Source organism: Anomaloglossus baeobatrachus, chromosome 1, assembly GCF_048569485.1.
Source record: "Anomaloglossus baeobatrachus isolate aAnoBae1 chromosome 1, aAnoBae1.hap1, whole genome shotgun sequence".
NCBI classification, from domain to species: Eukaryota; Metazoa; Chordata; class Amphibia; order Anura; family Aromobatidae; genus Anomaloglossus; species Anomaloglossus baeobatrachus.
In genome coordinates, this window is record NC_134353.1 from 817,483,806 (window position 1) to 817,497,349 (window position 13,544).

General features: G+C 42.8%; 1 protein-coding gene across 1 annotated transcript in view; it reads right to left on the reverse strand.

Moving 5' to 3' along the window:
- LNPEP (leucyl and cystinyl aminopeptidase) overlaps window positions 1-13,544 on the reverse strand; it is a 125,746-nt gene that overhangs the window by 57,139 nt on the left and 55,063 nt on the right. The window contains exons 2-5 of the mRNA XM_075325068.1: window positions 9,372-10,206; window positions 7,495-7,636; window positions 5,379-5,510; window positions 3,267-3,387 (exon numbers count right to left, since the gene is read on the reverse strand). Of these exons, the coding sequence (XP_075181183.1) occupies window positions 3,267-3,387; window positions 5,379-5,510; window positions 7,495-7,636; window positions 9,372-10,206 (1,230 nt within the window). The remainder of the gene's footprint in view (window positions 1-3,266; window positions 3,388-5,378; window positions 5,511-7,494; window positions 7,637-9,371; window positions 10,207-13,544) is intronic.

A 13,544-nucleotide genomic window follows, 5' to 3' on the forward strand; every position in this document is an offset into this window, starting at 1 on the left:
AAGGGATACACACAGGGGAGGCAGCCGGCTCTAATAGCCCATCAGTTCCCTGTCCGGGCCAGAATGCGGCACTTACCCCTTCACCCCATGGCCATTTTCCATTTTTGCGCTTTAACTTTTTCCCTCCCCTTTTTCCAATAACCATAACATTTTTATTTTTCCATCAATATAGCTATACGAGGGCTTATTTTTTTGTGGGACAAGTTGTACTTTTGAATGAATCCGTCAGTTTTACCGTATATTGTATTGGAAAGTACAACTGATCCCGCAAAAACAAAGCCCCCATATAGCTAGATCAACAGAAAAATAATAAATAATAAAAAAAAAAAAAGTTATGACTTTTGGAATATGGAGAGGTAAAATGAAAGCGCAAAAACGAAAAATTGCCCTCTCCTTTACCCTTTCATCATCTGGCGATTTTATGTTTGTTTTTTCTCTCCTTCTTCCAAAAACCTTAATTTTTTTATATTTCCATCAACATATCCGGTTGTATGAGGGCTTGTTTTTTGTAGGATGAGCTGTACTTTTGAATGAAACAATTAATTTTACCATATAATGGACTGGAAACAGGAAAACAAATCCAAGTGCGGTGAAAATGCAAAGTAAGTGCAATTCCACAATTGTTTTGGGATTTTGTTAATCTACCATGTTTACTATATGGTAAAGCTGACCTGGCATTAGGATTCTCCAGATCAGTACAAATTTGTAGATACCAAACATGTATATTTGGCTTTCAGTTTCAGTAGTGAAATAGAATTCAGTTGTTTGTATAAAAAAAAAAAAAAAAAATCACATCACTTTTGGCGCCATTTTCCGAGAACCGTAATGTTTTCATTTTTTGGGATCTGGGGTCAAAAAGGGGGTGAATTGAACTTGTGGGGTTTATTTTTTTTCATATTTATAATAAAGAAACAAAAAAACCCCAAAAACAAAACACCTTTTATTGTTATTACTAGTCCCCTTGAAGCTGCGATCATCTGATCACTTGTGCTGTACAGAGCAGAGCATCAGTAGCGCTCTGTAATGCTGAAACCATGATCACTTATAAATGCCGATGCTCAGCGCTCACAGGAAGATCGTCATGACAGGTACAGGGTCATCAGCTGACCCCTAGCTGTTCTGACAACCCAGCCGCACCCTGCAAACACGTCATGTGGCCGCCAATGGGAGCGAGGAATAACGCGCTCCCTGCCGGTGCATGTTCAATCCCACTAGCAGAGAATGACATTGGGATTTAACTGATTAGCAGCCTCGAGTAGTTGTCCAGTCCACCCGCGCCTGTTGGCTAGTTTCACACATCCGGCTTTGGCGCACGCCAGTACAGTACAAAGCGCAGCGTAACTGCATGTAATTACGCAACATGCGCACATAACGAATCTAATGTAAGGCTATTCGTAACGAAAACCGGAATAGTACTAGATATTGGTATGAATAACCCAAACCCGAATATTTAATATTCGCTCATCACTATTAGTTGCTTATTTTTATTTTTAAAGAGTAACTACCTTTATTTATCTTCCAGGCATTGCAAAATTATGACTTTTTTGTAATTACAGTAATGTGTCATTGCTTGAGGCAGGTGAAGAAAATGCAGCAAAGTAAAGGACTGTGTATACGAACTGCTCATGTAACAGGAGAGAAGGGGTTAATTCCGCTCTGCCAATGGAGACAATCAGGATGGGTAAATAAGTAGTTATCAGTCTACGAGTTTTGAAGCATGAGGCTTCTTCAGGAGATGAAACTACTGGAGTTTTATGTCCTGAACAAAAAGCCTCATGTCTCGAAACGCGAACACTAAAAAACTACTTATTTACCCATCCTGATCGCCTCCATTCTTTTGTTACACTGTCCGTCATCCTGCGGATCCGCAGTCTTTTTAGGCTTCTTTTCCATGGTTATGGATATACAACTCCAACCAGGGGAGCACACTGATCACACATACTCCATTTACCACCCTGGAAAGCCCCTATTTGCGCTGTGTTTATTCCAGTGATCACCATTCCTAACTGCGCCGACTGGCGGTCCATGTGTAAACTTATCAATCTGTGATCGTTAACATTCCTGTTTTCACAGGCAGACTAAAGCAGATGATGTACACAGATATATCCATACGAGATGGCGCAGTGCACATAGGTTGCCTTTGTGCTCAGAAGCACAAGTCCTTGTACAGGATGAAGGATCACAGAAGATGACTATCTTCGGCAATGCTTCATCCTGTGCACAAGATTCAGTGTAAACATAATGCCGTTCTGTTCTGTTCTACACATCAAGATAGTTACATAGTTACTTAGGTTGAAAAAAGACCTGGGTCCATTCAGTTCAACCTTCCTCCACAACTCTCATTCACGACTATCTTGCAGGCTACAGTAAAAGCAGCATAAAGCCTCCTTCACAAGTCCGTGCAAAGCAGCAATATTTTACATGATCTGTGGTGAAGGTGCGTGTGTGTATTTGTGTGTGTGTTTTAAGTGTGCTGTCCTTATGCTATCCATGAGACATCCGGATAGCACACAGACAGCATGATCTTGTATACTTACCTGTCTCTGGCGCTGTTGTTTCCGCCGCTGCTGTTACTTCCGGGTCCAGTGCAGTGACTATGCAATACGCATACTGAGCCGGGCCGGAAGCAACAGCAGAGGCAGAGACAGCAGCGCCGGAGAAAGGTAAGTAAATCATATTTTTATGTGACCTGTGTTTTCTCCGGTACGTCACATGAATCACATCAGTGTACGGTCCGTGTGACACCCATGCGTCAGGCAGAAAATGGACATGTCACCGTGTAGAGCACACAAACACACGTGTCAAAACATGGATGTGTGCACAGACCTATTCATTTCAATGGGTGTATGCATCTCCGGTACGTGTGAAACTAGACGTCACATGTAATGTATATACAAATGTGTGAAGGAGGCCTAAGACTGCTCTGAGAAACACACGCTTCAGAGGTATCTTTTTATCAGTTATCAAAATGCAAAGTGAACAAAATAGTAATTAAATTAAATCAATATCTGGTGTGACCGCCCTTGGTCTTCAAAACAGCATCAACTCTTGTAGGTAACACACACAGTCTTTGAATGAATTCAGCATGTGTGAACAAGGCCTAAACACGTGCCACCCTGAAAATAATACAAGCTCGCCCTGTATATAGCGCACAAGAGTCTTATGTGCAGCCCTCAGAAGGAATCAGACATCTCTTGTACTCTTTCCAGCTTTCTAGATTGCTGCTCTGCTTTTCTCTCCCATATTGTCTGCTGAAGAATACACACCTAATTTTCCAAGTGGATATTTAATGCGGAAGTAGTCCGAGAAAAACTCAAGCAAGGTAACGGCAGCCTTCAGTGCGTCCTGGGCCTGGTCAATCTTCTGCGGGATAGCATAGACCGATACCTGGAAATAGAGGAACATGTTAGATGCTCAACAAATTGTAAGAGAAGAACATTGAAATTGCCCTGAATATTTTGAATCAGAGCGGCCACAAAACAGTATACAGGGTGAACAAAAGTAGGTGTATGGCAAAGGAATAGGGTTTGTGTTATCAGATGTTTTAATTTGTGGCTTATTGGAGAATGACCCAGACAGAAATTAGTGACAATATTTTCTGGAACAGTCACAGGAGATAACTAACACAAAATTCTAATAATAATTAATAATAATTTTATTCATTTATATAGTGCTATTAATTCCACAGCGCTTTACATACATTGGCAACATATGATGAATCAATATTGAATCAAGTTCTGCTCACCTACGTTTATTAAGTATATTCATATACTCATATATATATATTTATTTTCATATATAACGCTCAGCAGCAGCTGAGAATCTGAAATCTGTCTGGTTAAACTGCTGTATGGTCTTGGCCACCGTGCTGCAGCTCAGTGTCAGGGTGTTGGCAATGTTATATAGTCTCAGCCATCTTTATGTAGGGCAACAATTATTTTCTTCAGATCCTCAGAGAATACTTCGCCATCAGGTGCCATGTTGAACTTCCAGTGACCAGTATGAGAGAGTGTGTGAGCGATAACACCAAATTTACCACACCTGCTACACATTTACACCTGAGACCTTGTAACACTAATGAGTCACATGGCACCGGGGAGGGAAAATAGCTAATTGGGCACAATTTTGCCATTTTCACTTAGTGGTGTACTCACATTTGTTGCCAGCAGTTTACACATTCATGGATATGTGTTGAGTTATTTACATGGCACCAAATTTACACTGTTACACAAGCTGTAGACTGACTACTTTACATTGTATCAAAGAAAACTGGAAAAATGGAAATTGTCTACGATGTCTAGGGGTTAAGTGTTGCGCTCGATCATTTTTCTGGTTAGCCACTAAAGGTTTCGCTCCTCGAATACTTTTGACTTTTTTGGGCATAAATGTATTGATATACCTATTCTTTGGCAATATATCAGTTTATGTAGTCTTTAGAGGCGTCTGCCCTACCACAGATCATGACAATGGAGCTACTTTGCGCCCATTCCTTATAGAAAGAAAGGGGTCCTTACATTATGTGACCACAGAAGAGAAACAAAAATGGATAAAATAGATGTATAATTTTATATCATATTCAATAGATTCCAGAAGTATTTCATGTGGATTACATTTATCAAGCTTTCAGCTCCTAATTCCGCCCTCCCAGACCATTCTCACTGTCGTTCCCCAGGGGGAAAAAAACAAAGTAAAGAGAGAGGAAACCTCGCAGACACACTCCGCTCCCGAAGCAGCAGTGTCGGTGCGCTCCTCACTTCTGCCGTACAGTGACTGTAACAAAGGCTGGGAAGGGCTGAAATATCAGTTCTTTGTTGTTGGATGCAGAACCCCTAACTGTGAATCAGGTGAACTATGAATGTTGGAATCTAAGAAACGTGTGAGTGTTTACTGTGGTGTGCGTCTGATTTTGCTTTTTTTTGGAAGTGGGTACATATCATCTTACAGTTAGCGTGCCCCTTCCATCCTGTAGTGCAATCCATTAAAAGGGGTTGTACTTATATAACGCCTCTAACATGCAATATCATACAATGTCACTAATTTGAAAACACCCACAGCACAACACTCTGTAGTGGCCATTATTGGTGGGAGTGACTTGTATCGGACCCCCACCAATGTAATAGGTGATCAATATCCTATCGTTAGGAGTCTGACATTTGGCGCTCCTCACACCAGCTGTTACCAGGCCCGGAGGCAGAGTGTGCGGAGCCAGAACACAGCAGATCAGCCCCTATAGAAGTGATTAGAAACTTATTGGTGGGTGTGCCTGTTGTCGAACCCTAGCAATGCAATAGGATAATAGGACAGGTCTTCCATACAGGACTCCTGGAATCCCCTTTAAGAATGTTGTTTATGTAAATATCGAATTTCTTTAAACTTACCAAAGTCCCATTCACGTCCACAGTTACATTCTTCATGTCAGACACTATAATAGCAACTAAATAGGTGCTCATTTTTACACTGGTGGCAAAGTCATCGAGGAGGAGCCCATCCGGGAGGACCGTTGTGTTAACCTGAAAAGAAGACAAAGGCGCAGAGGCTGAACAGTTACCGGACACAGGAGAAACGGCAATTCTAGAATGTTCTACACCCAGTCACCGCGGGCGGCGAGCATTCAGGGGGCCGTATGTCACTGCTGACAGCTGTGTGCAGCAAACAGCAGATATCTGTCATTCAGGATATACACAAGATGCATCAGCAAAGTGTTTATAAATGTAATCAACTTTCCCAATGTCTATAAATGGCTCTAATGGAAGTTAGCAAAATGTAACCCGGCCAAGAAATGAAGCAACACACCAGCGCTTTACTCCAAACATTCAGACAGAGAATGTTGAAGTTTTAAATAACTTTTTTAAAAAGTGTTTATATAGGAAAAAACAAAAACCACCAGTATATTACTGGTATGTGATCACTCCCTGATCAGTGGTCGTCCCAGTGCAGGACCCCACAATCTCGGGGGCAGGGGGTGCAGCACTGATTGCTCTGTGGACCCTTTACATTATTTCTACGCACAAAGATGCTTATGGCCAAATACTGTGCTAAGTGGCCTTTCATTCCATTGATCCATACTGATAAGAAAAAGATGGCGGAGGTAGTATGTCACATAAGCTACGTGTACAGAAGCATAGGAGCAAGAAAGTGGGGGGAGGGGAGGACATCGCTACATCAAAAACACCTACTGGAGAGCAAGCGGTCCAAAGACTATTCCTGCACAGGGTCCTCTGATGTCCTGCCCGGAATACATCACTTCATTATTCTTACTGCTCCATACTTTTCACTAAATCTAGATTTGGCACTGCAGCTAAGTCCCATTCACACGACAAAGCCATAACACTAGGCACTGCACCTACTAAATGTACTGAGCGGTGCCGGGTATACAAGAACGAGAACATAGAAAGAACGCGGCACTACTATTATGTAATAGATGAAGAGCAATCCAAAATATGCATGATGTGACGTTTCAGTCCACAATCCGGTCCTTCATCAGACCAATCAGATTGCAGATATAGCAGCAGAAAAGCAGAGCACCTGACACATGGCGAGGGACATCACTATACATAGCGCCGTTTACCTACTTCCATAAATATTCTGGTGTTATAACATTTTGGTCTGATGAAGGTCCTGCTTGTGGATCGAAATGTCATATCATGTATATTTTGGATTGCACTTCATCTATTACATAATAGTAGTGCCTCATTCTTTCTACGTTATCGTTCTTGTATAACCGGCACCGCTCAGTACATTTAGTAGGGGCAGTGCCTAGTGTATTTCTACATTGCACTTTAATAAACCATCTTTATCTACTACATATAAGAAGTGCTCAGGTCTTTAGGTATGGCGTAGAACCCTGGTCAAGCACCCAAATGAAAACAGGAGTGCCGTATAACATCACTACTTATGGTAAATAATGAAGGAGACACTGCACTCATAACAGTGCTGAGACGTCTTCGAACATTATCAGCGGAGGTGCCTAGAGTGCAGGCCCCACTAATGATACATTGATATCCTACTATATGTTAAAGGGAATCTGTCAGCAGGTTTTTGCTATGCAATCTGAAGACAGCATGCTGTAGCGGTTAAAGATTTCAACGATGCATCTCTTATCACAATGTCTGATGTTATTTACCTGCAATGTTTGTTTTAAGGTCAGGATCTCCACCGGACTAGATCAGCTGAAGATCAGCTAGTCCTTGTCACCCTCTGCTGTGATAAGCTGCTCACTATCCATAGACCTTATATACAGAGCCTGGTGCGAGTGGAGGCATATTTCTCAGTTCTCCCGCATTGCTAAATCTAAAATCTGTCAGAACGGCTGCAGCCAGTAATCTACATGATACATAGTTGGATTCAGGGTCTCTTTGGCTACATCATGCTGCTCTCAGATGAGGTAGGAAAAACCTGCTGACAGATTCTCTTTTAATTTTAAAGTATTTGAAAGCCCCTATAAGTATGTGCATTACTTCTAAAATAACATTAATACACGAGGGACCAGAATACCTTGGGCATGTTTGATAGCGCAATGTGTGCTGCACTTCTTCTGATCGTCAGTTGGAAGGTGGATTTAAAAGCCGGTTCATCAAAGCAAGGAAAAGCTTTCCTGGCCGCCAGGGGCTCAAACTGTGTCGCTGCAAGCCACGTGCTGTACGAGACAGGGAATTACACATTAGCATAATGCAAATTTCATGGTATCTAAATCCAACCATTCCCATCATATCCCTAGATCATCACAAGCACTTTCAGAAAGACGCCAATGCCAGTAGTGCAATAAGGAATCTGAATGCTTGTTCCATCCCTTCCCCCACACCGTTATAAAGGGGAATGAAGATCTGAAAAGCCTGATCACCCCAGCTTTATCTTATTCACATTTGTCCCTTTATATATGAGCAAATATATACTGAAAGGGAGGTCTCAAATGAATAAAATTGCAAACAGCTTGTAAAAACAATCAATTGTCAATCTGCCTCTTTCTTCTCACAAAATGGAGTGATTTTTATTTTATAGTATAAAGCTGATTGACAACGTTACCAGCCACCCTACGGGGTCCGGGCAGTCAGTTTCCCTGTGCCGCTTACAAACTCCATGCTTCCAGCCTGCTCATGTCTCTATGAAGCTGGCAGGCTCAGGCCCTGCTCTACTATGCTGCAGACCTCGGTCCAGCAGGGACACCATAGTGACCAAATTGTCATTCTTCATGAGCGCACTGCCCCTGGCAAACAAGAAGTCAGGAGGCAGAGGAGCAGGGCGCTCCTGAAGAAACAAGATTAGAAAACCCCTTTAATTGGGACAATTAAAAAAACAATGATATTTAAAAAAAAAAAAAAAAAAATGGCTGCATTGTAAAAACTCTGAAACCAAATTTGTTTGTGTTGATGATTTGCATAAAAAACAAAACAACCCATGTGGATCAGAGATAAAATCCAACAAGACACTGCGAGTGCAGTACTGGACACATTTTAATGGTAAAGGAGTCTTCCAGTTTTAACAAGATGTCATCCATGAAGGTCTATGGGTCAATGGAGGTAGTGCTGCAATAGCCACGTGTATTGCCCCTGCTCCATTTCAACAAGGGACATGGGGACCCTGACAATCAGTTATAACCTGTTTGGTGATTATGTTAGATCTGGCATACACTTTAATGTTATGTAGCCTTAAAAGAAATAGCTTTTTTTCCCCCATCCATCACTGCCATTCTCTGCTCTATAAACCCAGAGCTGTCAATCAAAGAAGGAAGGGTAGAGATAGAAGAAAAACAAGCCGGTGGGAAGGTGCACTTAAAAGGGTGGTTCACCCATATTTTTTATTTTCTAGATCGATATTATATTGAGAAACAAATGTTTCTCTCAAATACCTTATGTTGGCAATAGTGTCTGTGAGAGGCGCTATTGCAGACCGCTGTTCCCCGCTCCGTGACCCCTGGGCTCCATGACCTCGGGGATCCGGTGACGTAACGTCAAGTTCGGACACATCACATCCCTGCGGCCCGCCCAAGTCTTCCTGACTCACCACCCACAGTCATCACTCAGGGACACTGCGACCGGCCGCAGTTTCAGGAACTTGACGTGATGTCACTGGATCCCCGAAGTCGGGCATGGGGAATAGCAGTCTGCAATAGTGCCTCTCACAGGAACTATTGCCAACATAAGTTATGTGAGAGAAACAATTATTTCTCAATATAATATCGATGTAGACAATAAAAAGTACGGGTGAACCACCCCTTTAAATGTTTTGCTCTGCCATGATGCTCAGAGCACCTGCACTTGGCTTGAAAAATCATTCTGTGCTGACTCTGTCCATTTTATGTATATGGTAAACAGATTCCTAGACATGATGTGACCGAGCCTTAGCCAGAGAAGCAGGTACACCATTATAGTTACCTGTTATCATGTTCACCCTGATAAGAGATTTTATAAAATCCATAATAAGAACTTGAAAAGTTTGCATGGTATTCAATGGAAAGCAAGCATTCCGATCCTTTCATCAACATTTTAGGCAAAACCATAGCAATCATCTCAAAAGTCGGGTATTCCAAAACATTAAGATTATAGACGGTGCCGTTTGGTAAAGTGACGTTTGCCTGTATGTCCTTAAGATCTGAGCTGTGAAGTACAATTGCCTTTGTGTTCTCAACAATATTCAGCTTTATGTTAACTTTGCCAGAAAATGTCATTGTTGTGAGATTGGGATAAAGAGTAATGTCATAGTCTAATGGTTTTATGTCATTGGGAAGTCTACTTTTAGTCCATGGGAAGAGTTGTCCATTAGTAGCAATGGGGTATATCCGTTCGATTGGATGAGTCTTATTATGGCATCCTTCTTTGGTAAATGTACACTTTGGAATCAAGTAAATGACTGTCACTATGGAGACTAGAATCACCACCAGCACCACGCTCACAATTACAGTCCTGGCAGATGGAGCCGGACAAAGCCCCTCTTGAACCTGTCTGTAGTTCCCTGCATTGTTCCGAAGACCTGAACTTCTGTTCATGAAGGACATGCCCAACAGTTTGGCAGAAGATTCATAATCTTCTTCCTCTTCATCCATCTCGTGTTCTCCTAAACCTCGCACGAGTAGACGTGAGCTTCTAGGTTCATATTCTACTTCTTCAGATTCCAGGGGATTTAGGCTAGGTTCCTTAGCCAGATCAACCACATCCGGTTCCTCCTCAAACATACTGTTTTCTATCATATTTCTGGGCAACTGGGCCCGATCTGTAAAAAAAACCAAAACAATTATTATTTCATTTTTCAAATAAAAGCAAAGAATAATTGCCAGAATTAAGTATCTCTGAGCAGTTGAGGAGAACTTTTACAATTTGATCCGAAGTTCTATAAATTTACTATGACACCACTGCAATGATACTAAAGGAATCTAGGATATTAGAAAAGCAGCTATTTTCTAAAAACCGCGCCATTCTCCGGCTCTTCATAGCCCTCATCAAATCACTGAAGCTAAAATATAATGTCAGGCCCAGGTCATGAACATAAAATGTGCGGTTTTAGGAAAAAGCTGCCATGTTTTCCTCAGTTTAAGAAAATCCACTTCAGTCACCATTTGGCACAACAATAGGATCCACAACGGGACACAAACACGGGCAATGCGGCCAAAGGAACATTGACGTGACGCTTCTTCAAGAGTGTCTAACCCATCCTACATAACATACAATGTACTGGATACAATACAAATAACAAATAAAGCCCCACCATACACTTTCAACCAATATCACTCCAACCCGCCAATAAGGGATTTAGGGAAAAATGTAGCCAGCTCACCTGTGTAGAGTAGAGATTGAACAAGCAAACAACATACTGACCAGCGTGAAGACCACAATTTAATCCAAAAAATCCAGTTCCAAGGAGAAGATTAAAATTAATCCATCTTTATTATGATTATTTAAAATATAAGTTCAGAATCCATATAATTGTTTCCTGACGCAAACGGCTAAATCCCTAATCCTTAGAAAAAGGACAAAGGATAGAGTCTGAAATCCGTAGGCTCTCAGTGATCTGCCTCCATGCCACTTTAGTTATTTAGCCGTGTGCTTCATTAGACAATTACGTTATATGGATTATGAACTTGGATTTTAAATAAATCATCATAATAAAGATGGATTTCATTTTAATCTTCACCTTGGAGCTGGATTTTTTTGGAATGAATCGTGAAAGATGGATGCAGTTGACAGTCTAAGGGGTACTTCTCACATAGCGAGATCACTAGCGAGATCGCTGCTGAGTCACGGTTTTTGTGACGCAGCAGTGACCTCATTAGCGATCTCACTGTGTGGGACACTGAGCAGCGATCTGGCCCCTGCTGTGAGATCGCTGCTCGTTACACACAGTGCTGGTTCATTTTTTGGACGTTGCTCTCCCGCTGTGAAGCACACATCGCTGTGTTTGACAGCGAGAGAGCAATGATCTGTGCAGGGAGCCGGCGTCTGGCAGCCTGCGGTAAGTTGTAACCAAGGTAAATATAGGGTAACCAAGCGAAGTGCTTTGCTTGGTTACCCGATATTTACCTTGGTTACTAGTGTACGCCGCTCTCAGGCTGCCAGTGCTGGCTCCCTGCACACGTAGCCAGAGTACACATCGGGTAAATAAGCAAAGCGGTTTGCTTATTAACCTAATGTGTATCTGGCTAGGAGTGCAGGGAGCCAGCGCTAAGCGGTGTGCGCTGGTAACCAAGGTAAATATCGGGTAACCAAGCGCTTGGTTACCCGATATTTACCTTAGTTACCAAGCGCAGCATCGCTTCCATGCGTCGCTGGTGGCTGGTCACTGGTGAGATCTGCCTGATTGGCAGCTCACCAGCGACCATGTAGCGACGCACCAGCGATCCTGACCAGGTCAGATCGCTGGTGGAATCGCTGGAGCGTCGCTAAAGTGTGACGGTACCCTAATTTGTATGAGGGCCCCGGACAACTGATAGTCGGGGGAAGATAAGGTTCCGACATACGTGATTGTGGATTATAGATCCTCTTGTGCTCCAAGATAAGTGACTAAAAGATGTCTGGCGGGGGCTCTCTAAAAGATAGCTAAGTGCTTCTGGGAATGGTGGATTTAGGTGGGATAGCTGCTGGCCAACCATTGGCCACTAACCATCAACTGTGTATAAGGGGGTTTAACAACCGATTTAAAAGATTAAAATGCAGTTGCAAAAAATGATAAGTCATATCTATCCTTCTGCCCTCATGGACCAATCAGAGTTTATTACCATATTGACTCTTCAGAAAGGTATGGATGGCTCTTCATTACAATAGGAAGATAGAAAGCTAAGGAGATCTGATCAGACCAAAAACACTAAAGGTCCCGATTCATCAAGATCGACGTTGTTCGTGCCAGTCTTGATAACGGGGTGCAGTGGAGCCACACCTCACCACAAATCTTATTTCAACTAGAAAATGAAGAAAGAATTAGGGTTTTAGGTCCATCAAAAGTTGTCATGAATTAGACATGTGGGTACCCCCATGCTCTGTCCCAGCTCCGCTCATTTTTTAGCGGAGATTGCCAAAGCTAGAATGAGAAGTCAAAAGGCACAAAATATTTGCAAAACCTCATGCTGCGGAAAACTGGTTTCAGCATGGACTCACCATTAGGCATGCACTAACAACAACCTGTGGATGTATAGGGGTAGTCCCACAAACATCACATCTCACAGATCCATCGGATAAGTGTATGATCAATGGGAGCCTATGAACCTGTGTCCCCAGTGTGACTAGAGGTGTAATGAGCATGTGTCACCACCGCTTTACTCTAGGTCTTTACAAGTAATGGTCAATAATGGTCCATTCACACAGGTGACACCGATCCACATTTTTGAAGTCACTGATGGGCACACTGCAAGTAAATCAAGCATTTATTAGCTTTTCTTTTGGTCATGAAGGCCAAAACTGTCTGGGTCCTATATACAAGTGCTCACCAACTCCAGTCCTCAGGGGGCACTAATGGTCATGTCACACACAACGACAGCGACGATGACGTCGCTGCTAAGTCACCATTTTCTGTGATGTAGCAGCGACCTTGCTAGCGATGTCGCTGTGTGTGACATCCAGCAACAACCTGGCCCCTGCTGTGAGGTCGCCGGTTGTTGCTGAATGTCCTGGACCATTTTTTGGTCGTTGCTCTCCCGCTGTGAAGCACAGATCGCTGTGTGTGACAGCGAGAGCAACAAACTGAATGTGGAGGGAGCAGGGAGCCGGCTTCTGCAGATGCTGGTAACTATGGTAAGCAAAGGCTTGGTTACCCGATATTTACCTTCGTTACCAGCGTCCGCAGCTTCTTGAAGCCGGCTGCCGGCTCCCTGCACAACATAGCCAAGGTACACATCAGGTAACTATAAGCACAGCGGTTTGCTTATTAACCCGATGTGTACTCTGGCTACGAGTGCAGGGAGCCAGCGCTAAGGGGTGTGCACTGGTAACCAAGGTAAATATCGGGTAACCAAGCGAAGCACTTTGCTTGGTTACCCGATATTTACCTTAGTTACCAAGTGCAGCATTGCTTCCACGCGTCGCTGCTGGCTGGGGGCTGGTCACTGGTTGCTGGTGAGATCT